This window comes from Coenobita brevimanus, chromosome 5, assembly GCF_032717465.1.
Source record: "Coenobita brevimanus isolate Jiangsu-jjx chromosome 5, ASM3271746v2, whole genome shotgun sequence".
Lineage (NCBI taxonomy): Eukaryota > Metazoa > Arthropoda > Malacostraca > Decapoda > Coenobitidae > Coenobita > Coenobita brevimanus.
Window position 1 is genome coordinate 7,093,943 of NC_136958.1, and position 12,717 is coordinate 7,106,659.

The 12,717-nt window shown below is 41.4% G+C and overlaps 1 protein-coding gene across 1 annotated transcript in view; it reads right to left on the minus strand.

Annotated features, from left to right (window-relative positions):
- Positions 1-12,717, minus strand: part of LOC145397265 (uncharacterized) — a 58,687-nt gene that overhangs the window by 19,347 nt on the left and 26,623 nt on the right. The window contains exons 4-6 of the mRNA XM_080270465.1: positions 12,463-12,567; positions 10,819-10,953; positions 5,479-5,852 (exon numbers count right to left, since the gene is read on the minus strand). Coding sequence (XP_080126591.1) covers positions 5,479-5,852; positions 10,819-10,953; positions 12,463-12,567 — 614 coding nt within the window. The remainder of the gene's footprint in view (positions 1-5,478; positions 5,853-10,818; positions 10,954-12,462; positions 12,568-12,717) is intronic.

Consider the following 12,717-nt stretch of genomic DNA (forward strand, 5'->3'; position numbering starts at 1 on the left):
TGAGAGAGAGAGAGAGAGAGAGAGTAAATACGGGAATGGCAAAGAAGCGTCCCTTTCAGTGAGGAGATAAGGCATAAACTTCATCCCTCTTCTCTCTCTTATTCTCCATTCCTTCCCTCCTCTGTCTCTTATTCTCCATTCCCTCCCTCCTCTGTCGGAGAGATAGAGAGAGAGAGAGAGAGAGAGTAAATACGGGAATGGCAAAGGAGCGTCCCTTTTAGTTAGGAAATAATGCATAAACTTCGTCCCTCTTCTCTCTCTTATTCTCCATTCCCTCCCTCCTCTGTTGGAGAGAGAGAGAGAGAGAGAGAGAGAGAGAGAGAGTTGATGATACAGTAATCACGTGATCTTTGCCAATGCCTTGGTAAATAAAGGCTGTTTTTCCCGGACAATGACCTATTGTACCTCAGTCACCACGGGTAGTGGGCAGGTTGCTAATTTAGTAATTTATTTAATTATATAAATATATATATTACAGTAATTCCCACAATTATATGCAAATGATTTGAGCTAGCGCTTTGCGACATTGCACAAGCTCAATATTAGATTGTGCACTTGCGCAAATTACAAATAATAGAAAATAATAATAATAAATAAAAGTAAGTAGTTATGCTGTTTTATTTAAGTATCTCAATATTTTTCAGTAATTCCCCAAAATATATGCAAATGGTTTGCACTTGCGTTTTGCGTCATTGCGCAAGCTAAATATTTGTCAGATTGCGCATTTGCGCTTGCGCAAGATAGTGAACTGTGGATTGCGCTTTGTGCTTGGGCAAGGTCCTTCTTCGTCTGCGCTGCCCACCACTGATTCAAGCCCACGGAATCCTGGCTCCATCTGATAGGTTAAAAAAATTTCACCACGTTCTGTAGCTTTACATATACCAATGGTGTCTAACTGAACACTGTCACATTAAAAACGGGTGCCACATCCCTGGTCATGCACTCCTCTGCACAAAATTCATCCAGCCAGCTCAATCCCATGTCAGTCCCTTAGCCTCACCAACTTCCATACCTTTCTTCCTCACACACTCATCCACCAAATCCCTCCATCTTCTTCTTGGCCTATCTCACCTCCTCCCTCCTTCAAATTTGCTCAGATACACCTTTTTTACCACTATTGTCATCCATTCTCTCCACATGACCATACCATCTCAATACACTCTCTTCAATTCTGGTGTCCACAGACCTCCCCACTCCACATCTTCCACGAATCACATTATTCTGCATCCTATCCACTCTCTGTCCTAAACATACATTCCTCAGCAGTCCCATCTCCACTGCTCTTACTCTTGACTTCATTTTCATGCCACACCATAGTCTCACATCCGTATGTCAAAGTTGGAACTAACACTCCTTCATGTAGGACTTGTGCAGCTACAACACTCAAGCCTCTGTTTCTGATCAAGGCCTTCATAGCACCAGCTACTTTCCTTCCTTGTGTCACTCTACTATCCACTTCTTTTGCACATTTTCTCTCTCTTCTATAACAGTACACAGATAATTGAACTCTCACCAATTCCAGTCTCTCTCCATTCACCATGACATCACACTGAGAGTCACCTTCTCTCAATAACCAACATTTTACTCTTTTCTACACATCTCTCAAGGCACGAAACTCACAGACATCTACAAAACTCTGCACTAGTCTACCAAGGTCTTGTCCAGTATTTGCAAGAAACACTGCATCATCAACATACCATAAATTTAGGATATTCCATCCATCATCATTTATTACCAACACCATCTCTCTCTCCAATACTCATGCTTTTACTTCTCTCATCATCACATCCATCCATATACAGTATATGGAAGAATTATTATAGAGAGTGTAAGAGAGAGATCGGAAGTCCTAGTAAATGATGAACAGGGTGGCTTTAGGAGTGACAGAGGATGTGTGGATCAAATACCTGCAGTGAGACAGATAGTGAAGAAGGCTTGTGAGAAGGATTATGAGGCGTTTATGGCATTTATGGATACATCAATGATATAAAAAGATGAAGGAGGATAATGATGTTGATGTTCAAGAATAATAATTATTCAATCACTTTTAACTAAGCAGAGATTTTGAGAGCTGAGCGAGGTTTGCAATCCATGTGTCAGTGCTCTGCCTAATTTTCCACAGCAGTGCAGGTGGCAAAAAATATACTATTTCTGCATAAGCTCCAGGTGGTCTACTGGTTAGAATAGTCAAAGAGGTGGCTCTGCCATGAACTGGCAGGTCCCATTATACGAGTGGGATATATTAAAGGAGGACAGCTCGGACAGCCAAAACTTGTATAACGGAGTGAAAAACACGATCACGAAAACTCTTATACCAGGGTGAAAAACAGGCTTGTGAAAACTCGTATGACGGAGTGCAAAACAGGATCGCAAAAACTCTTCTAACGGAGTGAAAAACAGGACTGTGAAAACCCGTATAACGAAGTGAAAAACAGGATTGCAAAAACTCATATAACAGAGCACATAACTTATGAGGAAAATGGGGTTAGGTTAACTGATCGTAATCACATAACCAAATTTGGGTCTACCATGAACTGCCCATTCTCATATCAATGGTTTCTCACAGAACCGATGCTTGTAAAACAGGACCTACCTGTCCACAGATTCATTTAATATTGAGGTGACCAAATGTTTTTGACTATGTAATACCATCAAGGGGAAGGGGTTGGCTATCTACCTTGAAATGTACTGAACTACAGTACAAGTACCCTATATTTATGCCCCTACACCTTGAAGGGAATAGGTTAGATGTTACTCTTACCATGGAATGACATTATTATTTTTTTCTTTGCATTGCTTGACTATTACCTTTCTTGAGATGAATAAAAATGTCTGGAGGTAACAAGATTAAAGAGAGAAACAAATATCATCACAGTAAAGTGGTAAGTTATAGAAAAACTGTTAAACAAACAAACACACACTTAAACACACACACACACACACACACACACAATCTATTTATCTATCAAGGGTGGCCAAAAACAAATCAACTTCATGTCACCCTGTCCTTTGCCATCTGGCTGTTCTCTCTCCAATTCATACCTCCCTCTCACATACCTCTCTACCCCATCCCTCACCTGAATTCATGGTAGAGGATAAGTCCTCACAAGTCCTTGCTTTCATTTTTTTATTTATTTTTTTTTTACAGGTATTAAGTACAATGGTGGTAGGTGGGGGTGTTCATCATCCACTCACTCAATGTTGTGCTGCTCTTGAGTGACTGCCCTTTCCTTTCTCCCGTCCTTCCTTCCTCTTCTGTCTTTCTTCCCTTCATTCTTTCCTCTTTTTTCTCCCTACGGGTAACTTTACACTCCCTCTTCTGTCATTCTTTCCTCCTCTTTTTCCTCTTCCTTCTGCCTATGAGTGACTCTACACTGAGTGACAAGCCAAATCATTTCCTGTACACCAGGAAACCATTTACTATGCTAGGTGGTAACCATATAACCAAATTATGGCATCTGGTGGTTTAGTGAGTAATTAAGGCGCTCCAATCAGTTTGAACCTGTGTAGGTTTACATCAATATGGCGGCTGGGGTTTATTGCTTATGTAATGCCACTCAGGGATGAGTGAGGTTGGTCACTCTCATCTTAAATGTCAAGACCAACTTGCCTAGCCCTGGGAACCTACACTTGTCATGGGCCAGCATAGGATTGGATGATGGATGGATGGATTAAGTACCATACACAGGAAGTTGCTGAAGAAATAAAGGGTATCTTTTTAAGTTACAATGCCACTATACAGTACAATTGTACTTACAAGTTTCCAAGGTGCTTGAGAGGAATGCCTATGATCATGCAGTGGTACCAATATTGCTAGGCAATTCTGTTGCCCAGTTAAACAAATGTCCCTTAACTCTCTCCTATTCCCTAAAAGGAGAATGAGAGTAATTTCACCTTGCCGTCCACCACGTTTGGGTTTCAGATGAACCTTGGGCTGCAACTACAACTACTACTACTTGTACTTATTTCTTACAATTTACACTCCCAGTTTTATGAAAAATGTGACACTTAAAACACATCCCTGACATATAACACCAGTTTTTGATCTGAAGGAATTATACTATGGATTTAAATACCACCCCTCAATACATGAGGCCTTTCTTATGTCGAATAATACTGAAAAGAGGCAGCAAGAATAAACTTAAAAAGGACATCACCAGGGAGTGTGGGTCAGGGCAGAACTGAGGCATTAAGGTCTTCAGAAATGAGGGCAAACAAGCATCAACTGACCATGAAGTGAAATTTCGTATTGTATTGTTCATATCATTAGCCCCTAACCGCCGGCTGACGTGTATAGACATTGCGATTTTGGGTGCAGAGCAACGCCAGTTGATGTGTATAGCCGCATGCATCTTCCCTCCACCCTTTGAACTTTAACTTATCCTTACTCATCGATGGGACCACCTAGAGACATGGAGATACTTTCATTTGAAAGAGGAAGAGTTGCTGATTCTTCTGTATCATCTTTTGCTTTTATAGTCTGGCAGATATTAGGGTGTGAAGTAAGAGTATTTTTTCCTGTCACGGATATCCCCCGTAGGGAGGAGCGTGCAATATCGGAAAACCCCGCGTGTAGGGGTTAATAAAGGACCTAGCATGCTTGTATAGGTTGATCTTAGTCACCTAATGATGATTATATACACGCTGCCCAATCTCTCGCAGCCTCCCTTTACAGACCCTTATCCCTGAGGTCACTCTCAACGACCTCGTCCCAGATCTTTTTCGGTCTGCCTCTCACAACCCTACCTCTGACTTTCACACTTTTCACTTTCCGTACCTTATTGTCACCCTCCATCCTCTCCACACACCCAAACCATCTCAATCTATCCCTCCTCATCACTGACCAATTCATTCCAGTCCCATTCTTCCTCTCAACTCCTCAATCATAAACCTAGTCCCCCCCAGACCTCGCATTCATGGACGCACTACACATCCACCTAATCATTGTCATTTCTGTAAGTTTGAGCATATGAATATCCTCTTCTTTTACCATCCATCTCATTACCATACAGCATTAAAAGATATAAGCAAGTTGTGTCCTGCCTTTATGTTTTGTGGTTGTCTGCCTTGAGTCTCAATTTTACTCATCATTCTCCCTATCATCACCCTGCCCTCTCTTTCCCACCTAAGGAGTAGGTGACATGAGGCCCAGAAAGCACAACAGGGGAAAGAGCACATCATACAGTATCCTCAATGTACAGTTGAGCTCTGTTACTTTTAAGTGTATGATATGTATTGTGCTGTGTTGTTGCATTGTGTTGTATTTGGCTGTGCTGTGTTGCTGCATTGTGTTGTAACTGGCTGTGCTGTGTTGTCTTGTTATCTTCTTCCTTTAACAATGCCATCATATGTTACCATAAACATGTAAAGAAAGAAACTATCATATTTTCCCCAAATGTTGCCAAACTTTTGACTCACCCTGTACATTCAGCTGAAAAAAAAAAAAAAAAAAAAAAAAAAAAAAAAAAAAAAACACACAACTGCTCCTTGGTGATGCTGTATGTGGTTGGCGGTGTCTTAACCTGTGCTCCAGGTGACTGGTCCTGGGGTGAGGGTGCCATGGTGGGGTGTGGTGATGTCTGAGGCTGCAGCACCACTGCCTTAGGAGACGATCCCAGTGAACCAAGGTGACTCACTGGCTGTGGCAGGGCTGACGGGGTGGACAGTGGGGTGGTGGGCGGGAGCGGAGCTGGGGGTGTCATCTTTGGGGTGGAGGTGGTGCTGGTACAAACAGTGGTGGATGTGGAGGTGGTGGTGGTTGTGGGTAAAGTAGGAGATGGGACAGATGTAGCAATAGTTGGCATGCTGGCACCAGGACTCACACTACCCTTGCTTGTCACACATCCTGATGTCTGAAAAAGAATATAGTGCACCATCATCATCATCATCATCATTATTATAACCCTGTACTAAAAACTCACATACAACAAAACGTATGAGAATGTTTACACCACATGTGAGGGCTTCCACATTTGTACCCTATTCCAAGGATGTGAAACACCCAGCTCCTCATTTGTCTCCCCATCCCCCCCAGTGTACTCAGTTTTTACAAAATGCAAAGAAACTGTGGGTCATATTCTTCCTTCTTTAGGTTATGTTAAAAAAACACATTAAAATCTTACTACCTTATAACACAGCAAACTAGAAAAACATAAAAGTTTCTTAAAATTGCTACAGGATATATGGAAGGAACAAAGTGATACTTGCTGTCCTGTCATCTAGAATCTGACACTAAAAATTTTCTCTATAGTTATTTGCATTATAATTTTTATGAAGTTCTTACAAAAATTGGTCAAAACAATTTTCACACTACAGACAGTTCCCATTATGCATCTCTTCACTGTGTATCAGATAAACTAAATATAAGATCTGAAAAATTCTTGACCCTCACTAAAATCCCTGGCACAATAAGCTCTCATCTTTCACAGTGCTTTACTTTACCAGGTCGGTATCTTTTGCATGTGAGTAAACCAGAACCATGAGGAAACCAGAGCCATCACAAAGTACAGGATACTAATTCAAGGTGTATTTGGGGAAAACTTAAAATCTGTTAAGTCATCTCAAAATACACTTTAAGGAAGTAAACTCTAATGTCTGGTGATGTTTTGGGGCTCTTCAAAGGATTTTTAGGCCAATCTATCTATCTCTTTATAGCCAGGTGCTATAATCCAATAAGGGGTAACCGTTTGTCTTTGAGTTACTTATTTAAATGGGAGGGGCACTAACCCTCCACCAACCAACTTGTCGACTCGTACGGAACACAAATAGGTTGGCTATATGGTTACCACCCAGCACTGTGAATGGTTTCCTGGCTTACAGGAAACCATTTGGCTTGTCACTCAATGTAAAGCCACCTGAAAAGGAAAGAGAAGTAATAAAATGTGACAGGAAAGATGGCAGAAATGGCAAGAGAGGAGGGCAGACAAGGAAAATGAATGATAAATGTGAAGGTGAAGCAGGCAGTGCTACATCAAGTGAGTGGACGATGGTCACCACCACCTACCACACAATTCAGTTAAGGATATGGACACCCTGTTCTAGAAGATAAATTATTTCACGGAAAATCATTTTTCGCAGGTTTCCATGTGACACAGCCCCTGCAGAAGACGAGGGTTTGCTGTAAAGTAAGGCAACAGGTTTCACGGCACCCAGATAGGCAAAATCACACTTTGGCAGCAGCCATCAAATACTGTATTCCCATGACTGCACATTCGTGACTAAAAAACGCACTTTCACAACCTCCAGGAGTATGAGTTTCAAATTCTTGCCATGGCATTGCCAACGTCAACACTCAGTTTCTGCCTGTTTCCTGCGTTTAGTGTGTCCGCAAGTTGAGTGTTACATTCCCGCATCCTTGATCAGTAACTGATGGATATATGTCTTTCTGTGCTTCAAGTGGAGCCGGAGGTGGACCAGGTGATAGTGAAAATGGTGTAAGAAGGCATGAACCTGGAACAGCAGGCAGTAAAGGGAAGGCCAAGCATGACTACTGCAAGAGGGTGAAAAAACGCAAGTATGATGAGGAGTTAAAAAATAAAATCATGCCAGAAATGGAGAAGGGTGCTCACAGCTCTGAAATATGCAAAGTGTACAATGTTGGAGGCAGTGGTGGGGCCCACTAGCCCTACCCAAAGCCTCGGATACCTCCTACCATTGAGTCCATTAAGTGCAGCACCCTGGCCTTTCTGGTGAGTGTTGTGCTTGAATGAAGGGAGTGTGTGTGAATCACATATAAATAATAATGTTAATACTGTACATACTGTATTTAAGTGAATTTTATATGTTTCTATGTTTTATTGTTAATTTAATGTTCATTCATCCATCAATCCATCATCCACTCCTATGTTGCCCGATGCAGAGCGTAGGAGCCGGGGTTAGACAAGTTGGTCCCGACATTTAAGATGAGAGTGACCAGCCTCACTCATCCCTGACTGACATTACATTAGCAGTTAACCCCAACTACCCCTTGGATATAAACCTGCACCAGCTCAATCCAACTGGAACACCTTAATTACTCACTAAACCACCAGGCGCCTTAATTTGGTTATATGGTTATCACCCAACGTTGTAAATGGTTTCCTGGTGTACAGGAAACAATTTGACTTGTCACTTAGTGTAGAGTCACCCATGGGTAAAAGGAAGAGGAAAGAATGAAGGAAATAAAGACAGAAGAGGAGTGTAAAGTCACCCATAGGCAGAAGGAGGAGGAAAGAATGAAGGAAAGAATGACAGAAGAGGAAGCAAGGAAGAGAGGAAACGGCAGACTCCCAAAGCAGCACTACATCGAGTGAGTGGATGGTGAGCACCCCCACCTACCACAGAATACTTTATGATTTAATGTATTAATAGCAACATTTCAGGTACCCAACTTTAGGAAGTATTTAAGGCAGGAAATACACTACGGGGGTGATTTTTCTTACGGGTCCTGTCCCTATTAGTTTATTTCTCTTAATGTCAATGCCCCAACTTTGGCAGCACTCCACAGTCCCTATTAGGCACCAAACCTGGTGCCTTACTGTATGTGTTATCACCATCATTTAGATAGAATTCTCACAGATTATATCATGTGCTTGTGAACAGAAACACTTGAACTGAATATGACAGATTAAACTCAGTGCATTAAAAAAAAAAAAAAAAAAAAAAAAAAAAAAAAAATCCATCCATCGTCTAATCCTATGCTTCCCTATAAGAAGCATAGACGCCAGGTGCTAGGCATGTTGGTCCTGACATTTAAGATGTGAGTGACCAGCCTCACTCATCCCTGAGTGGTATTATGTGAGCAATAAACCCCAACCACCCTTTGGATATAAACCTACACAGGCTCAATCCGATTGGAGTGACTGAATTACCCACTAAACCACCAGGTGCCATAATTTGGTTATATAATGTTATCACCCAGCATAGTAAATGGTTTCCTGGTGTACAGGAGAGTGAGGCCATTTGGCTTGTCACTCAGTGTAGAGTCACTCATAGGCAGAAGGAAGAGGAAAGAAAGATGGAAAGAAAGACAGAAGAGGAAGAAAAAAAAAAAAAAGTTAAATGTGCAAAGGATATGAAAACCTGAGGGGCACACGGATGAAAGGCAGCTTGTGCTATGAAGGCCTGGATACTAAACAGGGATCTGAGTGTGGTTGCTGCAAGATAACTGTAGGATGGTGTGCTAGTGTAAACATTAAGATACTGTGTACAGTACATGAGACTTGGGTGTGGCATGAAAATGAAAATTCAAGAAAATTCAAGAATAAAGGCAGTGGAAATGGGATTATTCAGAAATGTACGTGAAATCCAAAGAGTGAATAGGATAAGAAATGTGTGAGTTGTGGAAGATGTGGAGCTGGGAGTCTGTTAATAATAGGCAAGAAGAATGTGTACTCTGATGGGATGAACATATGGAGAAAATGAATGTATATAAGGTGGTGAAAAATGTATATGAGTGAGTGTGAAGGTGGGAGAAGGCATGGTAGGCCAAGAAGGTGGATGGATATGGCAAATGAATGAAGATAAATCGAGGTACAGAAACTGATGGGGCCATGGGATGGGGAATAAGGTTAGCTGGATGAAGTATGTAGCTATGGAAGAAAACATGACAATGACCAGGCACTCACTTTTTAACTTGATACGGTATCTCATGGAATGACTGCTTGCCAGGTGTACATGCATCTATTTATAAAAAAAAAAAATGCAAAATTACGTGCAGATGATCAGGCTGACAAGGTGGAGCCAGGATTCTAGTGGTCTGAATGAAGTGTGAAAAACTGTTATTTCACTGATCATGTTGATGACAGTTCCTCCACTTTCGTATTTTCTGTTTCTTAGTTTCTGGATCCTACATCATCCAAACTTCAAGTGGGAAAAATGATCAGGATGATGATGATGATACAAGATGTGCAAAAAGTGAGAAATGAGAACTGACAATTTATATGGCACATAACTGGTAAATGAAGATGAGTTAAGGAGGGAGTTTGGGAGTACAGTACACAAGATGTGTTAGAACAACACAGTCCATAAACTTCTCTCATGGCTACCCCATGAAGGGGATTTCCAAGAGGGAGCATGGCATCAGTGATTTATTCACTATATCAGAGGTGCACAAACAGATATACACCATCATCATCATCATCATTCGGACCTTTCCCACCCTAGGGCAGGGCGAGGAGTAGCAGTGTCCAGACAACCCAAATTTGTCTAATCCAATGGGTGACACTTCCATTCACTCACCATTCAAGTCCCTGGAATCCTGGCTCTATCTGATAGACCAGAAACATTCACTACGTACTGGAACCTCACATAAATGTATCCGACAGAGTCAATCTGGACGCTATCACATTAAAAAGGGATACCAAATCCCTGATCATGCGGCCTCACAATATTCATCCAGCCAGTTCGATCTCTTGTCAGTCTCCTAGCCTCACCAACTTCCATACATCTCTTCCTCACACATTCATCCACCATATCCCTCCACCTTCCCCTTGGCCTACCTCGCCTCCTCCCTTCTTCAAAATTTGCTCAGATATATCTTTGTCACCACTCTATTGTTATCCACTCTCTCCACGTGACCACATCATCTCAGTACACTCTCTTCGATTCAGGAGTCCACAGACTTCCTCACGCCACATCTTTCACAAATCACATCATTTTGTATCCTATCCACTCTCTGTACTCAGAAATTTCACTTTGACATACATTAAAAAAAGAAAATAAAAGTATGAAACATGGGGGACTGACCTTTGTGATAAATGAAGCAAGGATTACTGAGTTATGGTGTGGATGACATGCAGCAGGAGGGACATGTAGCTTGAGGGTGACATGCATACCAACCTGTGTAGTAGGTGAAAGGTGAGGGGTGGGGGCATGGGTGGCTGGGGGACTGGTGAGAGGTGAAGATGCAGTAATACTGGTATCCTTCCACCGCTGCACCACTTTGCTCTGGTCTATGATCTGACGCTGCTGCTCCTGCAGACATAGAGATATATATAATTCATTCATTCAGACCTCTTTTCCCATTTAAGGATGGAGTGAGGTTGAGTCCAGAGTGCAAGAAAAAACAGACAGATGGAGATAATAACAAAAAGTCTGTCAAAATAAATGGGCCACTCTCTTGCTCATCATTCAAGCTCCAGAATCCTGATTTTACCCAACAAGCAAAAAATTATTCATTGACACTCATAAAACTGTACTGCAATACACACTCAGTCTGTATGATGAGGTATTAGGACTTTTTGCAGACCTTGTGGTGTGCAAAAAAGACGATCAGTTTTCAAACGTTATCAGAAGCCAGAATTACTCCCTTGATAGGAATAAGAACAAGTTAAAATATGTCTATGTCTAATATAGTCAATATCTCACTGTTTTGTCTAATCGTAGTTAAGTTTGAGGGTTTCTAGAATAAAAAAATTCATTCATTCATTCATTCATCTAACCCAGTGTTGCCCAGTGAGAAGCGTAGGAGCCCAGGGCTAGGCAAGTTGGTCCTGATATTTACGTTGACAGTGACCAGCCTCACTCATCCCTGAGTAGCATTATGTGAGCAATATACCCAAACCACCCATTGGATATACACCTGCACTGGCTCCATCCAACTGGAGCACCTTAACTGCCCACTAAATGACCAGGCACCACAGTTTGGTTATGTGGTTACCACCCAGCATAGTAAACGGTTTCCTGGTGTCCAGGAAACCATTTGGCTTGTCACTCAGTGTAGAGTCGCCTGTCAACAGAAGGAAGAGGAAAGAATGAAGGAAAGAGAGACAGAAGAGTAAGGATGGAAAGAAGGAAGGAAAAGAGGAAAAGGCAGGCACCCAAGAGCAGCACTACACTGAGTGAGTGGATGGTGAGCACTCCCACCAACCACATAAAATAAATAAAAATAATAAATAAATAAAAATTAATGGGTATATTTTAATTATGGGTGTACCAATTTTTAGGTCAATATCTACAACAGTACAGGAAAAATGAGTACCTCGAGATATGAATTTAAAAGAGGACTGCATACAAAATAAAACTTTGGCAAAGTGGGAGAAGTGAGTGGAGTGGGGGGGGGGGAATCCAGATGTCTGTCTCTCATTCACATCAAATAAGGTGTGGATTTTTTTTTTTTTTTTTTTTTTTTTTTTTTTTTTTTAGCCTGAGTCCACTGATGAAAGTTGCAGTCATCCACTGGGCATCAAGTAGTGTCAAATTGCAGTCCCCGGGTTAAAGGCTTCATCTAACTTTCTTGTTGACTGTAAGTCTCTTTTATTTCGGCAAGAATATCATCTTTCCCTCTGATTCCTTACTTATAACTAATTTTTTTAAAATGGTAACAATTTTTCTCATATTACCTTTTTTTACACAAGAGAGGTAAAAGTCTGGATCATATAGGGATAGGACATCAACCTACCTCCCTAGCATTATACAACATGACAAGAATGATACAGCTGACAGAAATTAATAAATTTTGGGAAAACTTTCAAGGGATCCAACCTGTGGGAGATGCTTGAGTTGCTGCTTGATGTGTGTTAGTGTGATGATCTTGTGGCCCACAGGATGAGAGTATCGCACAGCTGTTGGCTGGCTGGGTGCTGGGCTCTAAGGGAGAAGATATTATTACATACTGCAAGGATTGAAAAAAAAAATTACTTATATATGTAATCTTTTATGAACAGTCAGGGAACAAAAGTTTGCCTATGATTTCATTTCTTCTACTTTCTACTTACCATTACTGGCTAATAATCACAA